The sequence below is a fragment of the Mesoplodon mirus genome (genome assembly GCF_964341445.2).
Source record: "Mesoplodon mirus genome assembly, chromosome: 7".
Lineage (NCBI taxonomy): Eukaryota > Metazoa > Chordata > Mammalia > Artiodactyla > Ziphiidae > Mesoplodon > Mesoplodon mirus.
The window spans coordinates 93,598,196-93,612,555 of NC_138983.1; the positions used below are offsets into that span (position 1 = coordinate 93,598,196).

A 14,360-nucleotide genomic window follows, 5' to 3' on the forward strand; every position below is an offset into this window, starting at 1 on the left:
TGGCTAATTTTTGCACAGTGCAGTTTTTGTATCAGTGGCCTTGAGAAGAGTCCTTCAAATACTGTATCAGAATTATGAGTGAGAATCTTGTAAATAATTGGTTGAATGACTGAACAAAGGGAGGAAGCAACAAGGCAGCCTGCCTTTCTCGAGTGCCTGGGTACAATATTTTGCCTCACCATTCCTCTAGTATGAAGTTATTGGTTGCAAATCATTTAAGTTTTCCTTCATTATAAAAGCTCCAGGGCTTCCCTGGTGGCGCAGTGGTTGAGAGTCCGCCTGCCGATGCAGGGGACACGGGTTCGTGCCCCGGTCTGGGAAGATCCCACATGCCGCGGAGCAGCTGGGACCGTGAGCCATGGCCGCTGAGCCTGCGCGCCCGGAGCCTGTGCTCCGCAACGGGAGAGGCCACAACAGGGAGAGGCCCGCGTACCGCAACAACAACAACAAAAAAACCCTAGGTTGATGGATAAAGACGTGAAAGGAAGGGACTGTCATGCTCAACCTCGGTGCCGTGAATCAAAACAACAGTTTATAAACTACCTAAAGAGGCACACGCCAATTGTGTTGCCACTGTGGGAGGTGGAAGGAACTTCCGGTTCTTGCCTACCTGCCAGAGCCCTCGTGGAATGTCCCCCCAGCGCACGCCACCCCGACCCACGTGCCCTCTGCCCCTCCCCCACCGCAGAACGGTTCAGCCCGCATTTTCCGGTTTACTTTCAAACGTGTCCCTCGTTGACTTGGATCCCGAGCGTTTGCTGAAGCAGGTCGCTCTCTGGCTCCTGGTCTCGACTTTTCTCATTGAGGCTACCAGGCAGCAGTAGTCCGTGCCCAAGCCTGCAGGATGGCTTCAATAGGAGGTAAGCCTATAGGCTGGGGGTGTGTTCTCAGAGACCCTGCCATCCTCACATCCTTCAGGTTCACACGTTACACTTAACTGTGGGCACACAGTTGGACTGAAGTAGAGGGAGAAGAGAGCACTGGACGCACAAGGACATTTCACCTGGGGAGACTGGGGAGCCTGAAGAAACCTGAGACTGCCCTGGGGAGGAGGGGTCGTTGCAGGTGGATCAAGAGGAATTGCCCTGGCTATGGAGAAAGGATGGCAGCAGTCTGATTCTTTCTAGAAGGGAGACAAGCCACTTTGAAACGTGTGTGTAAGGATGTGTGTGATGTCCTGGTGGTGACACAGGGAGGGTCATGAGGAAAGCCTAGAGCTGTATTGTGTTCCTGAGGCACCTGAAGCTTGCCTCACCATATCTTTCACAGGGATTTGAACAGGAGCATAGTGTATCTCAGGGGGCCGTGGGGAGAGATGGTCTTGGTGAGAAAACTATTCAATGGGGCTGGGTGTGGCCACACCTGCAGTGAAGTGTCCTCTCCGAGAGCTAGGCAGGGGGTTACTCTAACTGCCGCAGCCCACACCTCGTCCACTCCTCCCAGCCCAGAGCTCACTTGTCAGTTCAGGTAACTGTTGCCTTGGATTCAACAGGGGATGGGCAACCGTTACGTGTAACTGCAGCCAAGAGAGGGCTCAGGTTCCTGAGTTGCTCTGAATTGTTCTTCCTTTTGTGGAATGGCAGTACTTCAGACCTACTTCATCTTGTCCCGTATCTCATGGTGGACCCTCAGGCTGCCTTGAGAGGAAGAATTTGTTCCTATTTCATGTCACTCCTTCATGGACAGGGAACAGATGTGGAATGGGGTTGGTTCGGGTGGAACGTCTATGAAGGCTGCTTCCTCTTTTAAAGGGGGAAGGAGTGTAGCCCAGGATCAGGAAGATGATCTTCTGTGTTACTATTAAACGTCCTATGACATCTGTTCCGGTTAGTTAGGTGCACCGTGGTGTGTACCTTGTTCTCCTGAACGGGGATGTGTTTCAGAGAACTTGATCACCATGGCATCTGGCTTATGCCTGCATCTCAGATTGTCTCTCCGTTATTGGGAGCTGGAAGGGGAAGGACCACAGGCAGTCTATACTCCCACGACCAATGTAACATGACAATTCCCTGGCCCTTGTTTAATCCTCTGCAGCCATCACTGGCTGTGAAATGACAGAATCTAAGGGACACGCGCCTACTTCTCAGACCACGCCAAGCCCCTAGGAACAGAACTCCTGACTGATGACAGTGACTCTGGGCACTGGGGAAGGGGTGGCAGGACCTGGCCCATGTTACGTATCTGCTGTGGGTTGTTCGGAGATGCAGGTCCTTTCTGGGCCAGTGTCATGGGTTTGTATCAGGATTCCATTAGAGATATTTTCCAGCATTTTGTTTTGTTTTGTGAGGCTAGGAAAGAAAGAGGGGATTTATACTGAGCATCAGGAAAAGGAGGACTGAGGAGGAGGTGGGGCCCTAATATTTTACACAGTGCCTGTCCACAAAGGGCCTTTGGGGGCCTAGAACTTACCTTGCAGAAGGCCCCTACCTGCTAGTACGCCGGCTGAGGGCCATTTCTCACAGAGCGGATGTCCACACAGCTCCAGGTCTTGGGAGACAGCCTGTGAGGCTTAGGTGCCAGGGTGTGCCTTAGGGAGGCTCTCCAAGTGAGTGCTTGCTGAGGCAGTTTCTTCTCGGCAGGCAGGGGTCAGGGAGCTTGGTGGATGGGCGTGGGGTCACGAGTGGAATAATTCTCAACTGGAGGTCAGGGCATGAAAATCACTTGAAGACATTTGCACGCTGCAGTTTCCCTTGTCCAAGAGTCTCTCATCTGTGGAGATTTACACTCTGATGCCGCAGAAAGCCTCAGTCCCACTTGCCCATTCTCCTCCTCCATTCACTCCTTTCCTTTGCCTCAACAGCATCTGCACTGCTGGGAACGGATGTCCCCATGAACCCCGGTGCCTCCTTGTCTACTTTCACGGCAGTGTCCTTTCCTCCACCCATTCCTGGCGCCCAGCACTGGCCACCCTGGGAGCAGCACCTGCCACCTCTCATCGCCCCCGCATTCCCTCCCGGCAGCAGCCTGCGGCTGCCAGCTTTCCCCAGGATGCCTTTGGTGGCTAATGGTGTCTGTGGCCCCGGTGCCCCTGGGGCTTGCAACTTCACTGTACAAGTCAGGTCACAAGGGAGGCCAGTGCAGGCCCCCCAGACTCAGACCTTTATCGTTCCTCAGGGCCCCCTCAACTGGAGCGCTCCAGGGGCCCTCAGCGGGAGTGCTGCATGTCCTGCACCCATATTCTTAGCGACCCCTGCGATGGAGACCATTGTGACTGCTCCAGCTGTTGGAGTTACTCAGGCTGGCAAGGGAGGCTGGACCCCAGGCTTTCCTCCTCAAGCTCCACCACCAGCTGCCCAGATGGCCCCTAACATTCGCCCAGTGAACTCTGGGCCATGGCCACATGGCACTTCCAGGGAGGGCAGCCTGGACACCAACCAGCCCTATGCCTCGCAGGAGGACTGCTCTAACCACCAGAGCGTGTACAGTAACTTCCGACGGTGGCAGCGCCTCAAGCCACTGGCCCGGAGACACCTTCCCCAGAGTCCTGATGCAGAAGCTCTTTCCTGCTTTCTCATGTGAGTGAACGCTCAGGGGGTCATGAGCTTATCGGAGCTCTTAGATAAAGAGGAACTGGGGATGGACTCGCAGGTTAGCTTTCTAGGGATACTGGAAGCAAGGTGTGAGGGCGATGTCCACGCCATGAGAAGGCACACTGTCGGTCATACGGGCGAGCCTGCCAGTCCATGACATCATGACTGAAATGTGCCTTATCTCAACTGACCCCACCCCCCTGTGAGTCTAGCCAGCTTGCTCTTCCATGATTCTCCTGGTAATACGGCCTAAAGACTTGCAGTCAGAGAGGGTCGTGGTGTAAGTTGAGGAGCCAAGGAGTGGATGCCACACTCTTCTGTGCTGCCGTCTCCTTTCATACAGCACTTGAGTGTACGTGGCCGGGGGAGGTCACTTCGTAGAAGGGGGAGGAGCGCGGGGCCCAGGAGAGCGCTTCATGCACGCCTCGACTTTGTTGATGTGGAGAATTCCACTAGGAACAGGGTGATGGTAGAGCTCTCCTAAGGGCATGGGCTCTCTCCCACTAGAGTTGTGAGCCTGGCAGGCATTTCCATCCTAAACCTGCGGTCCCTCGTAAAAAGGGGACAATCACACTTCATTCAGAGCACCGTGCAGAAGACTCCTTGGGCTAATCTATGAAGTGTCAGCAGATTGCCTGGCACATGCCACGCCTCATTGATGATGGTGATTTTTATTATGAAGAGGCAGCCTTGAAGAGGAAAAGAGCTCCCCAAGGCACAGTGTCCCAGCTCTAGCCTGGGAGTGGATGGTCATCCTCGAGGGAGTGTGAGGTGGTGACAGCCGTAGCCGGGAAGGCTTGTCTCTGCTCTCCCAGACACCTGCCTCTCACTCTCCTGTTGCTCAGTCATGCTGCGTTGAGTGATGTGTGGTCCACATTGGTGGGTGGGGTCAGGCAGGTGGGGGCTGGGCTGGGCACAGAGACTGACCCCGAGTGCTTACAGCCCAGCGCTTCGATCCCTGGCCCGCCTGAAGCCCACCATGACACTGGAGGAGGGACTGTGCAGGGCCGTGCAGGAATGGCAGCACATTAGCAACTCTGACCGGATGATCTACTACGAGATGGCGCAAAAGTGAGTCAGCGTCCTGGGCCCAGTGGCTGCGTGGAGGGTGAGGCGAGTGGGTGAGGGCAGGGTCTGGCCGTGGGGGTGCTCATCAGAGAGGACAAAGGAGAAGGGCTGTCGCTCGGAACGGGGGGCCCGCAGCCCAGAGGCCCTACAGTCCTCCAGAAACCCCTCCCTCACCTTGACAGTTTGGGTCTTCTGTCCTTCCTCCACCACGAGCTCTGCCCTCCCCTGAGTTTGACCTACCCTTGCCCTCACATGAAGGTCTCAGGACGGGGCAGGGTGAAGCTGTGAGTCCGGTAGGGGTCCAACTCCGGCCATATGGGCTGGGCCGGGGAAAGAGCTCCACCAGCCAGCCTGCTGCTTCCTTAGTGGTGGCTAGCTGGCGGCCACTGACATCGATTTGGGACCCCCTCTCCTCACAAAAAGTGGCCTGAGTGGGTACCCTGGCATCCCTCAAGAGGCTGGGGAAGCCAGCTGTCATCAGCCCAAGGGTCTCTGGCCCTTCCAGTGTTGGCTCCACGGTAATCCCCTTGGTTTAAGAAACAAAACCAAACAAACAAGCACCTCTCAGAGGAAAGGAAGGCCTGTCCTCTAAGCTCAGCATCCACATCGTCCAGCCTCTCCTGAGCCCTGTCTCCAGGTCTACGTTCCAGAACTCTCAGGCCCAACCCAGGGTCCTGGATTTGGGCAAGGACCCCTGTGGGGAACACATGCCTGTTCTAGCCTCCGGCTGTCAGCCCTTCATGTGGCTCTGGATGGGGGGCATGAGGAGGGTGCCCCCTGGGTCAGCCACGTGTCCCGTTGACCTGGTTCAATGCAGCGACCTGGCTCTATGCTGTTGAATGCTCTCCAGTGCTGGTGAGGCAGGAAGGGTCCCAGATCTTCTATCAGTTCCAGGAGCAGCTCTCTGCTGTGGACAGCACCTCACAGGGCCTTGACAGCCCCAAGGCACATCCTCTCCCAATCCCTCATTCTTGGCTGCCTTTGTTGGGCTCCAGAACCCAGGCCATTTTCTCAGGGTGGCCTGTGCCTCCGTCACCCCCCAGGTTCACGGAATTTGAGGCAGAGGAGGAGATGCAGGTTCAGCAGTTGCAGTGGATGCAGTGCGCACAGGGCCTGCCTCCTCCAGCCCCACCGAAGCTGGATCCTCGGGGGCCCCCAGCCCTGAAAGTGGGCCTTCAGCCAGCCACCCAGGTTCCCACTGGAGTTGAACGCACAGGTAAGGGCCCAGGGTTGGCCACTGTTCCCATGTGGATCATCTTCCTTCAAGACAGGGGCATTGGTCTTTCAAGCAAAACAGCCACCGAGGCGGGGGGTGGGGGGGTGGGGTCTCAGATGCCCTTTGTCACTACGGGGTATTGACTTGGTCAATTTTGTAACTTCTCTCACGCCTCCCTGTCAAAGGACTGCACACAAAGTCTGCCTAAGAAGTGGGCTTGATGGGGACACCCCTGGAAAATTGGAGGTTCCCCACTTCCTTACATGTGACTCTTAGATGCCCCCTTACCTCCCCCGTCCAACTGTACATGAAGCTTCAGGTGGTCCTGACCCCCCCACACCCACATCAATGTCCCCCAACAATGCCCTCATCAGCGTGCGCTCGGTGGTCAGGAGGTGGACCGGGAGCCCCTCACCTTCCTCCCCTTCCTCCTGCTCTGCCTCAGCCTGTGCTCCCAGGATGTCCGGCCCCAGCGCCCAGCCCTCCCGCCCGAAGCCACACAGGTCCCAGCGACCCCCGGAGCCCAAGGCACCCGAGGAGATTCCACCTGAGGCTGTGAGGGAGTATGTGGACATCATGGAGGCGCTGGTGGGGCCCGTCCACTCAGCCACAGGCGACTCAGATGCAGAATGGGGAGAGGACGGAAATGAGCTGCAGCAGGAAGAGGACAGCACCTACTCGGACCCGGATCTCTTAAGCTACACTGACAAGCTGTGTTCCCAGGAGGACTTTGTCACCAAAGTAGGCTAGGCCTGGAGACTGGGGTCTGCAAGATGCCAGGGCATGGAACTCTCAGCACCCAAGATCTGGGTTCTGCTCAGGCCGTTGGGACTTAAGCTCAGCTCCTTGTTCCTGAGCCTGGTGTTAGGGGAGGTTTACGCAGATATTTGTGTGTATATGTTTGTGTCTATCTGTGTGTATGCCTTTGTGTCTGTGTTTGTGCCTCTGTATATGTGCTCTTTTGTGTGTGACTGTGTATGTGTATGTTTGCATGTGTGTGTGTGTGTGTGTGTGTGTGTGCGCGCGCGCTGACCATCCCCGCCTTGTGCAGGAGAGTGGGGTGGGTCTCTGCTTTTCACTTTCCCTCCTGGCCTTCTTGTCTCACAGGCCACTCCTGGCCAAGGATGCTCACAGCCTCTTCTTTCTGTTCTAGGTGGAGGCAGTCATTCACCCTGGATTCCTGGCAGATTTGCTTTCCCCAGACCCACAGCTGGATCTCTTGGCCCTAGAGAAGGAGCTGGAGCAGGAGGAAGGGCTCACCCCCGAAGAAGTGAGTCAGGGGAGGGAGAGGGACACTCAGGGAGCCAGGGGACCCCACGGGAGGGGGACCCCAGGTGATCCAGGGGACAGGGGAACCCAGATGACCCAGGGGAGCCAGAGGAGGGAGGGATCCCCGGTAGAACAGGGGACACAAGGGACACCCAGGAAGACCAGGGCACGGAGGGACCCCAGTGAACAGGGGAGAGGTAGGGCCCCAGAACAGGAGGGCCACATAGCGCTGTCCATCCCTCCCCTGCCTGGGACGCCTGGCATGGGGAAGGGCCCGTTCTGGGGTGGGTGCAGTGCAGGGTGAAAGGAAGGAAAGGATAGGGAGCCGGGAGGGGAGGGAAGGTCACAAAGCTGGGAATCAGTTGCAGGAGGATGGCAGGACTGCCACAGTGTCTGTATTTGGATTCGAGTCCTGGGGTCGCCCGTCCCCTCCTCCCCCCCAGGGCCATTGTCCCACTGCCCAGTGCTCCTCCTCTCACACGTGTGTGTGGAGCCGTCACTGTCCTCCTCCCTCCTACCAGCTGGTGCAGAAACGACTCCTGGCCTTGAAAGAGGACGACGGTGTGCGGGCAGCCCCGAGTCACAGTGCATCCGAAATGGCCTCAAGTCCTTCTGAGTCCGACGCCGGCCAAGGTGCCCAGAGGCACGACCAAGACCCCCATCTAGGGGTCAGTGATGAAGCCTGCCCACCAGAGATTGATTCTGAGGCTCTTCATAGGCTCATCCAAACAGACACTGCCCTGTGCAGGCCCAAAGTCTTTCTTCCCTCTGGAGGACATCAGGAGTTCTCTATATTCCGGCCCGTACGGCTCTCCCCTCCCCAGGGTCAAAGGCGCACTGGCCCTCTACTGAGATCCAGGGATGCGTCTGTTCTCAGAAAGGCCTCTCCTCTTCGGGAGGCCCGAGTGCCCGGGGACGGGTCCAGTGAGAACGAGGAGGTGCTCCAAAGCGTCTTCATCGTAGACTCTCAGCATATACTGGTGCCTTTCGGGATGTCCCTCAGTCCTGCGCATGTCTCAGCCCTGGCTTCCTCTGGAGGTTGGGGGGCCCAGAGTGCTCCCCAGTCCCCCTCCTCTCAGAGAAGAGGCCTCAGCCCAGCTCCACCAGCTGCTCCCAAGTCGAGGAAGCGGGCTCTGTGTGGACGCCCAGCCGCTGCTGAGAAGCTGCCCATCCCCGGGGCTGGCCTCGGCGTCTCTGGGAGGCCAGCCTTGGCTCTGGGGCTGGCTCGCCCCTCACAGCTGAGAAAGAGAAAGCGTGACCCGTTTGACACAAAGAAGCGTGGGAAGAGGAGGAAGAAGCACTGCAGCCAGTAGGGAACAGCTGGGCCGGCCCTCCAGGGCGAGGCCCCAGGGCAGCCCCCTGGGGAGCCTAGGGGCTCCTCCTCCTCCCAGTGCTGAACCTGGATGATGTGGGGGGAAGGGAGGGGGGCAGGACCACCAGGGTGGGGAGGGGGAGCGGGATTGTGGGGGGTTAGGGAGGTGGGGGAGGTGGATGTGGTCAGGTGTGGGTCGGAGGAGGACCTTTGGAGTGATGTATGTAAACTCTGAACAAAGATCGTTTTCGTGGGAAATGCTCTCAGGCCACTGTCATCTTATTGGTGTTGAGCTGCTCCACAGAGAGCGATCCTGAGAGGAAGGAAGGATGAGGGAGGTCACAGGAGCTCTGGGTCTACAGGTGGCCACACCTTTCCTCCACATAGACAAGGACTCCTCAGGCTGCCCCTGGGAACGCACAGCTCTCACTTTCCCCAGGGACCCCCTCATCAGCCCCTTCTCTAACGCCTGCTTGGCTAGGGCCCTTCTGGGGCATCTGTACCGTCTTCTGCATCCCTGGACCTTCTGGGGAGGCAGAGCTGCTCTTGTGCCTTTCAGCCCTCTGGACACTCACCAGTTTCTAGGATGGAGCCTGGAGATGGCCCTTGTCATTATGGAGCTTCTCTCTGCTTTCCTGAAGCGGCCAGACGACGGCGCTGGGATGACCCTCCGCTCATCTAGGGTTTCCTGTGTGGGTGGCCTGACCAGAGACGAAAAGTCTTGGCCATGGGGACAGGACTGTCTGCCTCATCGTAGCGGGAGCATCCTCTAGTTCCACTGGGATTATTGCAATGTGGAGAGTGGTGGAGGCAGCTACCTCTTAATCCCAATGAGGATGCAACAAGGGGAATGGGTGTGGGGAAATTCATGGGGCACCCGTTAAAGGTGTGTATAAGGGAAAGGACAGTTGGGCCCCTTTGTGGAACTTGTGGGATTTCTGTGCAGCAGCATCTCGTTCAACTGAGGGAGGAGGACCCATCTGGCTGTGGCTCTGGGGACTGGCGTTAGGGGCCTACGGGTCCGCAAAGACACCCCAGAACTACTGTCCCTTCCCTTTCCACCCATGGCTGGACACGTGTGTGTACTGGTATCAACACTGGTTTGTATCCCCATAGAAAACAGATCCTCCTAACAAACTGTGACCACGTTTCACAAGAACAGCTTGCTCACAGGGGCAGCAGGGGGTGGGAGAGGTGTCTGTGGCCCCAGATCTGAGTGGGAGCTGGGATCCATGCCGAGGAGTGTGGAGGCCTCAGTCACCGTCCTGTGGGTGCCGGCAGAGGCTTCGAATCATCAGAGCAGGGGAACTGACCCCCTCATTAGAGTGAGACGAGCAAACAATGAGGGGCAGGGAGTAGACCCCTGCTGTCTCCCGGAAGTGCCTCCCCTCCCAGTCTGCTTAGCCTCTGTCACAGCCTGTGCTGGCCCACCTCTGAAGCCCCTTCCTCCTAAAGCACTGAGATGCTCTGATCTTTTATGGACCTGCCCTAGGCCTCACCCCCCTTCCCTGCTGGCCAAAGGCTCTTCTCCTGCTTCTGGGTTCTGATTCCTTCCCCAGGACCCAGGCAGGTGTTAGGACAACAGAGACTCCCTGAACACGACCCCTACACCACCAGTATGCAGAACTGGGGCCGCAGGCGTCCACAGGTGGCCTGACTCTCCGCTGGATCCTGCAAAGAGCGTGGAGAGGAAAGGGGCTCATGTCTCTCCACCTCCACAGAATCCGTAGGTCAGCCTCACAGGTCCCCCTCTGTCCAGGTGGGCAGCACGTATGTGCTCCCAGCCCTCCTTGACCCTTTGTGAAAGAAAGTTTTTGCAGCTTAGTAGTCTGATATTAGGCAAGGTGTCTCAGGGCTTGTTCCTTTTGAAGCCCTACAGGAGAATCTGTTTCCTTTCCCTTTCTGTCTTCTAGAGGCTGCCTGCATTCCTTGGAATTAGTCCCTTCTTCCATCTTCAAAGTGCATCACTTTAATCTCTGCTTCCCTCATCACATGGTCTCTCCAACTCTGACTCTCCCTGTGTCCCTCCTATACAGCTCTTTGTGTTTATATATAGCCCACCCAGAAAATTTAGGATAATCTCTTCATCTCAAGATTTTTTACTTAGTCACAGCTGCAAAGTCCATTTTTCCATACAAGGTGACGTTCACATATTGTCATAGGAGGGGTTAAACACGGACATTTTGGGGGAACCATAATTTACCCTACTAGAAGAAATCCACAAGAATACCTACCATCAGAATCCACATGAGTAATAGACTATGACCAAGTGGAATTTATTCCAGGGATGCAAGCCTTGTTCAATGGTAAAAAATCATCAATGTAATCTACCATATTGAGTCTAAAGAAGAAACACATACTGTCACACCAATTAATACAGAACAGGCATTTAACGAGATTCAACACCCATTCATATTAAAAATGCTCAGAAAACTAGGAATAGAAGGTCACTACCTCAACCTAATAAAGAACATCTACAAAAAACCTACTTCTAACATCACATGAAATGGTGAAAGAATGAATGCTTTTCCCTGAGTTCAAAAACAAGGTTAGAATGTCCACTCTTATCTTAGTTTTCAACTTAGTACTTTAGATTCTAGTTAGTGTAGTACAGCAAGAAAAGGAAAAAAGAGGCATACATATTAGAAAAGAAGAAATATAACTGTCATTCTTTACAGATGACATAATTGTCTACATAGAAAATTCCAAGGAATGTATAAGTAGACTCATAATAAATTATAATAACTTGCTTTAGCAGGATCTCAGAATATAAAATCAATACATAAACATTAATACACAACATTGATCATATTTCCATATACTAGTAACAAACTGAACGATTGAAAACCAAAATTTAAAACATAGTAAATAGGTTCCAGTTCAAGATGGCAACATAGGAAGATCCTGAACCCACCTCCTCCCACAAACACACCAAAGCTACAGCTACATATGGAAAAATTTCCTCTGAAGAAAACTAAAAGATGGTGGAGCAACCCCTTCACATCAGGAAAACCAGAGGGAAACCACATCAAAACAGGTCGGAAAGGCTGAGACACAATTTTGCCATAAACCCCATCCTTGGTGTGGAGACACACAATTAGGAAGGAACTCAAAACCTGGAGCTTCTTCCTGAGAGGTGAAGGGTATGGACCCCACATTGGGCACTCCAAATTTTAAGGCTGGCACCTGAGAGATAGACCCTCAAAACATCTGACTTTGAAGACCAACAAGGCACATCCCATGAGACCCACAGGGCTGTGGTGAACTGAGGAACAGCTCTTAAAGGGCCTGTGCACAGACTCACCTGTCCCAGGGCCAAGTGTAGAAGCAGCCCTTTGAAAAGCACTCTGACTTTGGTGAAAGAGACTCACTTCCCAATTTTAAAGCATTAATCTGAGGAACAGGGGCCTGCTGGAATACTCCCCAGGGACAGAGGCTGGCGGGTGCCATCTTCCTGCTCTCTCTCTGCCTTGATAAAACTGAAAGGTGCCATCTTTTTTCCCCTTTTTCCTTTCCTGCAGGTGACAACTTTGTGCTCCAGCCAGCTGGCTCCTTCTTCCCTGCTCTTCCTCTGTCTTGCTATATATATATATTTTTTTTCTTCTTCTTTTTCTTTTCCCTCTTTCCCTTTATTCAAATGGTGTCATCTTTGCACTCTTCCCACCGCCTCACTCAGCCAGTAAGCATCATCTTCACACTTTCCTTCTGATGTGCTCCAGAGAGCCAGAATCTCCAAGACAGGAGATCCCAGTTTTGTGGCCTCCACTCAGGGGACGCTCCTTGATCACCTGGCTCTGGAGGCCAGGAGGGATTTCTTTTCTGGGTCCCATGGGACTGTAACAATTGGAGAGACAGTTCTTGGCAGGATACCACCCCCAGGATGTACCACTACCCATCTGACTGAGACACAGCCCCAGCCTTTACATGAAAAAGGCCTATTTGCTAGTAGGGACAAGACTTAAGAGCAGGCTTCAGGTTCAGCACACATCTAGAGGCTACGGATGTGCTCTCGGGGAAGGTAGGCTGGGGGTGCCATCTCTCCACCCTCACTCTGCCTTACTACAGTTCACTGGTATCTCCCAGAATGGAGCTTGTACACTTATCTGAAGCACTGTTTTCTTGTGACTGCTCCCCAGGGAACACCTTCAGATTGCTTGCTTCTGGGGCGCAGCAGGGCTTCCACTTGCAATCTCACAAGACTAAATATATTTGCATTCTTTAAAAGCTGTTACCAAGTTTTCTGGCTTCCTATCAACCTGAATCTAGGTGCTGCCTGAGATCCTCCACTTTGGGTTGCTCATTTGTCTTGGCACACCCTCAAATGCTGGGATGGTGTGCCAGGTCTATTAAAAATAAACTGCTTAGACAATCACAAAGGTTTGAGAGGCAACCAAGAGTAGACAGGGTTAAATGACAAGGTTCATCTGTCACACAGCTCTTCAAGACTGGGAGATGTGGCTATTTCACTTAATGCATAGAAACCAACACAGAGAGCAAAATGAAGAAAGAGAGGACTATACTCCAAAAAAAGAACAAAATAAAACCTCAGGAAAAAATCTTAATGAAATGAACATAAGTAATTTACTTGATAAAGAGTTCAAAGTTATGGTCATAAAAATGCTCACTGAACTCAGAAGGGAAATGGATGAAAACAGTGAGAACTTCAATGAAGAAATAGAAGATATAAGAAAGTTCCAAATAGAAGTCACAGAACTGGAGAATGCAATAACTGAACTTAGAAATACAGTAGATGAAGCACAAGAAAGAATAGGTGAACTCAAAGACAGGTCAGAGGAACTCATCCAATCAGAGAATAAGGAAGAAAAAAGAATGAAAATAATGAATATAGCTTAAGGGATTTATGGCACATCAAATGGAATAACATTCACCTTATAGGAACTCCAGAAGGAGAAGAGAAAAGGGGGCAGAAAACATTTGTAGAAATAATATCTGAAAACTTTTCCTAACTTTGGGAAAGAAACAGACATCCAGATACAGGAAGCCCAGAGAGCTCCAAAGCAGATCAACCTAAAGAGATCCATACCAAGAAATACTAAAATTAAAATGTCAACGTTAAAGATAACAAGGGAATCTTAAAATCACCAAGAGAAATACAACTTTTTATATAACTTGTTATATGCAACTGGTTATACAACTTGTTATATAACTACATCAACCGAAAAAGCTTCTACACAGAAAAATAAACAATCAACAAAATGAAAGGTCAAGCTACAGAATGGGAGAAAATATTTGCAAATCATGTACGTGATAAGGTGTTAATATCCAAAATATATAAGGAACTCATACAGTGGCTATATCTATATATAGATATATAAATATAGATAGATATAGATTTTCAAACAATTCAATTAAAACTTGGGCAGAAGAACTGAATAAAAAATTTTCCAATGAAGACATCCAGATCACCAACAGGTTCATGAAAAGATGCTCTACATCACTAATCACCAGGGGAATGCAAATCAAAACTACAACGAGATATCACCTCAAAGAGACTAAGAGGTAACAAATGTTGACAAGCATGCAGAAAAGGAAACCCTTGTGCACTGTTGGTGGGAATGTAAATTGGTACAGCCGCTATGGTAAACAATATGGAGTCTCCTCAAAAAATTAAAAAGAAAACTACCATACATTAGCAATCCTGCTTTGGGTATATATATATCCAAAGGAAATGAAATCACTATTTCAAAGAGATATCTGCACTCGCACGTTCATTGCAGCATTATTCACAATTGCCGAGAGATGGAAACAACCAAAGTGTCCATACATGGATAAATGGATATAGAAGATATGGTAGGTACATAGATGGAATATTATTCAGCCATGAAAAAGAAGAAAATCCTGCCACTTGCAACAACATTTATGGATCCTTGGGGCATTATGATGAGTGAAATAAGTCAGAGAGAGAAAAATAAATACTGTATGATGTAACTAAATTGTAGACTCT

General features: G+C 52.2%; 3 protein-coding genes across 6 annotated transcripts in view; 2 read left to right on the forward strand and 1 right to left on the reverse strand.

Moving 5' to 3' along the window:
* The window catches only part of LOC309807669 (interferon regulatory factor 6-like), a 1,069,421-nt gene that overhangs the window by 460,050 nt on the left and 595,011 nt on the right, over nt 1–14,360 (forward strand). The gene's annotated exons all lie outside the window — the stretch shown is intronic.
* Nucleotides 1–14,360, reverse strand: part of LOC309807687 (uncharacterized protein) — a 155,789-nt gene that overhangs the window by 14,329 nt on the left and 127,100 nt on the right. The window contains exon 6 of one of the 4 annotated variants that reach the window (XM_082627541.1): nt 10,110–10,736. The exons of the other annotated variants lie outside the window; for them this stretch is intronic. Coding sequence (XP_082483667.1) covers nt 10,723–10,736 — 14 coding nt within the window. The 3' untranslated portion in view covers nt 10,110–10,722. Of the gene's footprint in view, nt 1–10,109; nt 10,737–14,360 lie in introns of those variants that run through there. 4 annotated transcript variants of the gene reach the window in all.
* On the forward strand, nt 1,910–5,330 carry LOC309807657 (NUT family member 2G-like). The gene is made up of 2 exons (XM_082627487.1): nt 1,910–3,515; nt 4,473–5,330. Exons 1-2 carry the CDS (start codon nt 2,830–2,832, stop codon nt 4,603–4,605), a joined length of 819 nt encoding a protein of 272 aa, XP_082483613.1. The 5' UTR covers nt 1,910–2,829; the 3' UTR covers nt 4,606–5,330.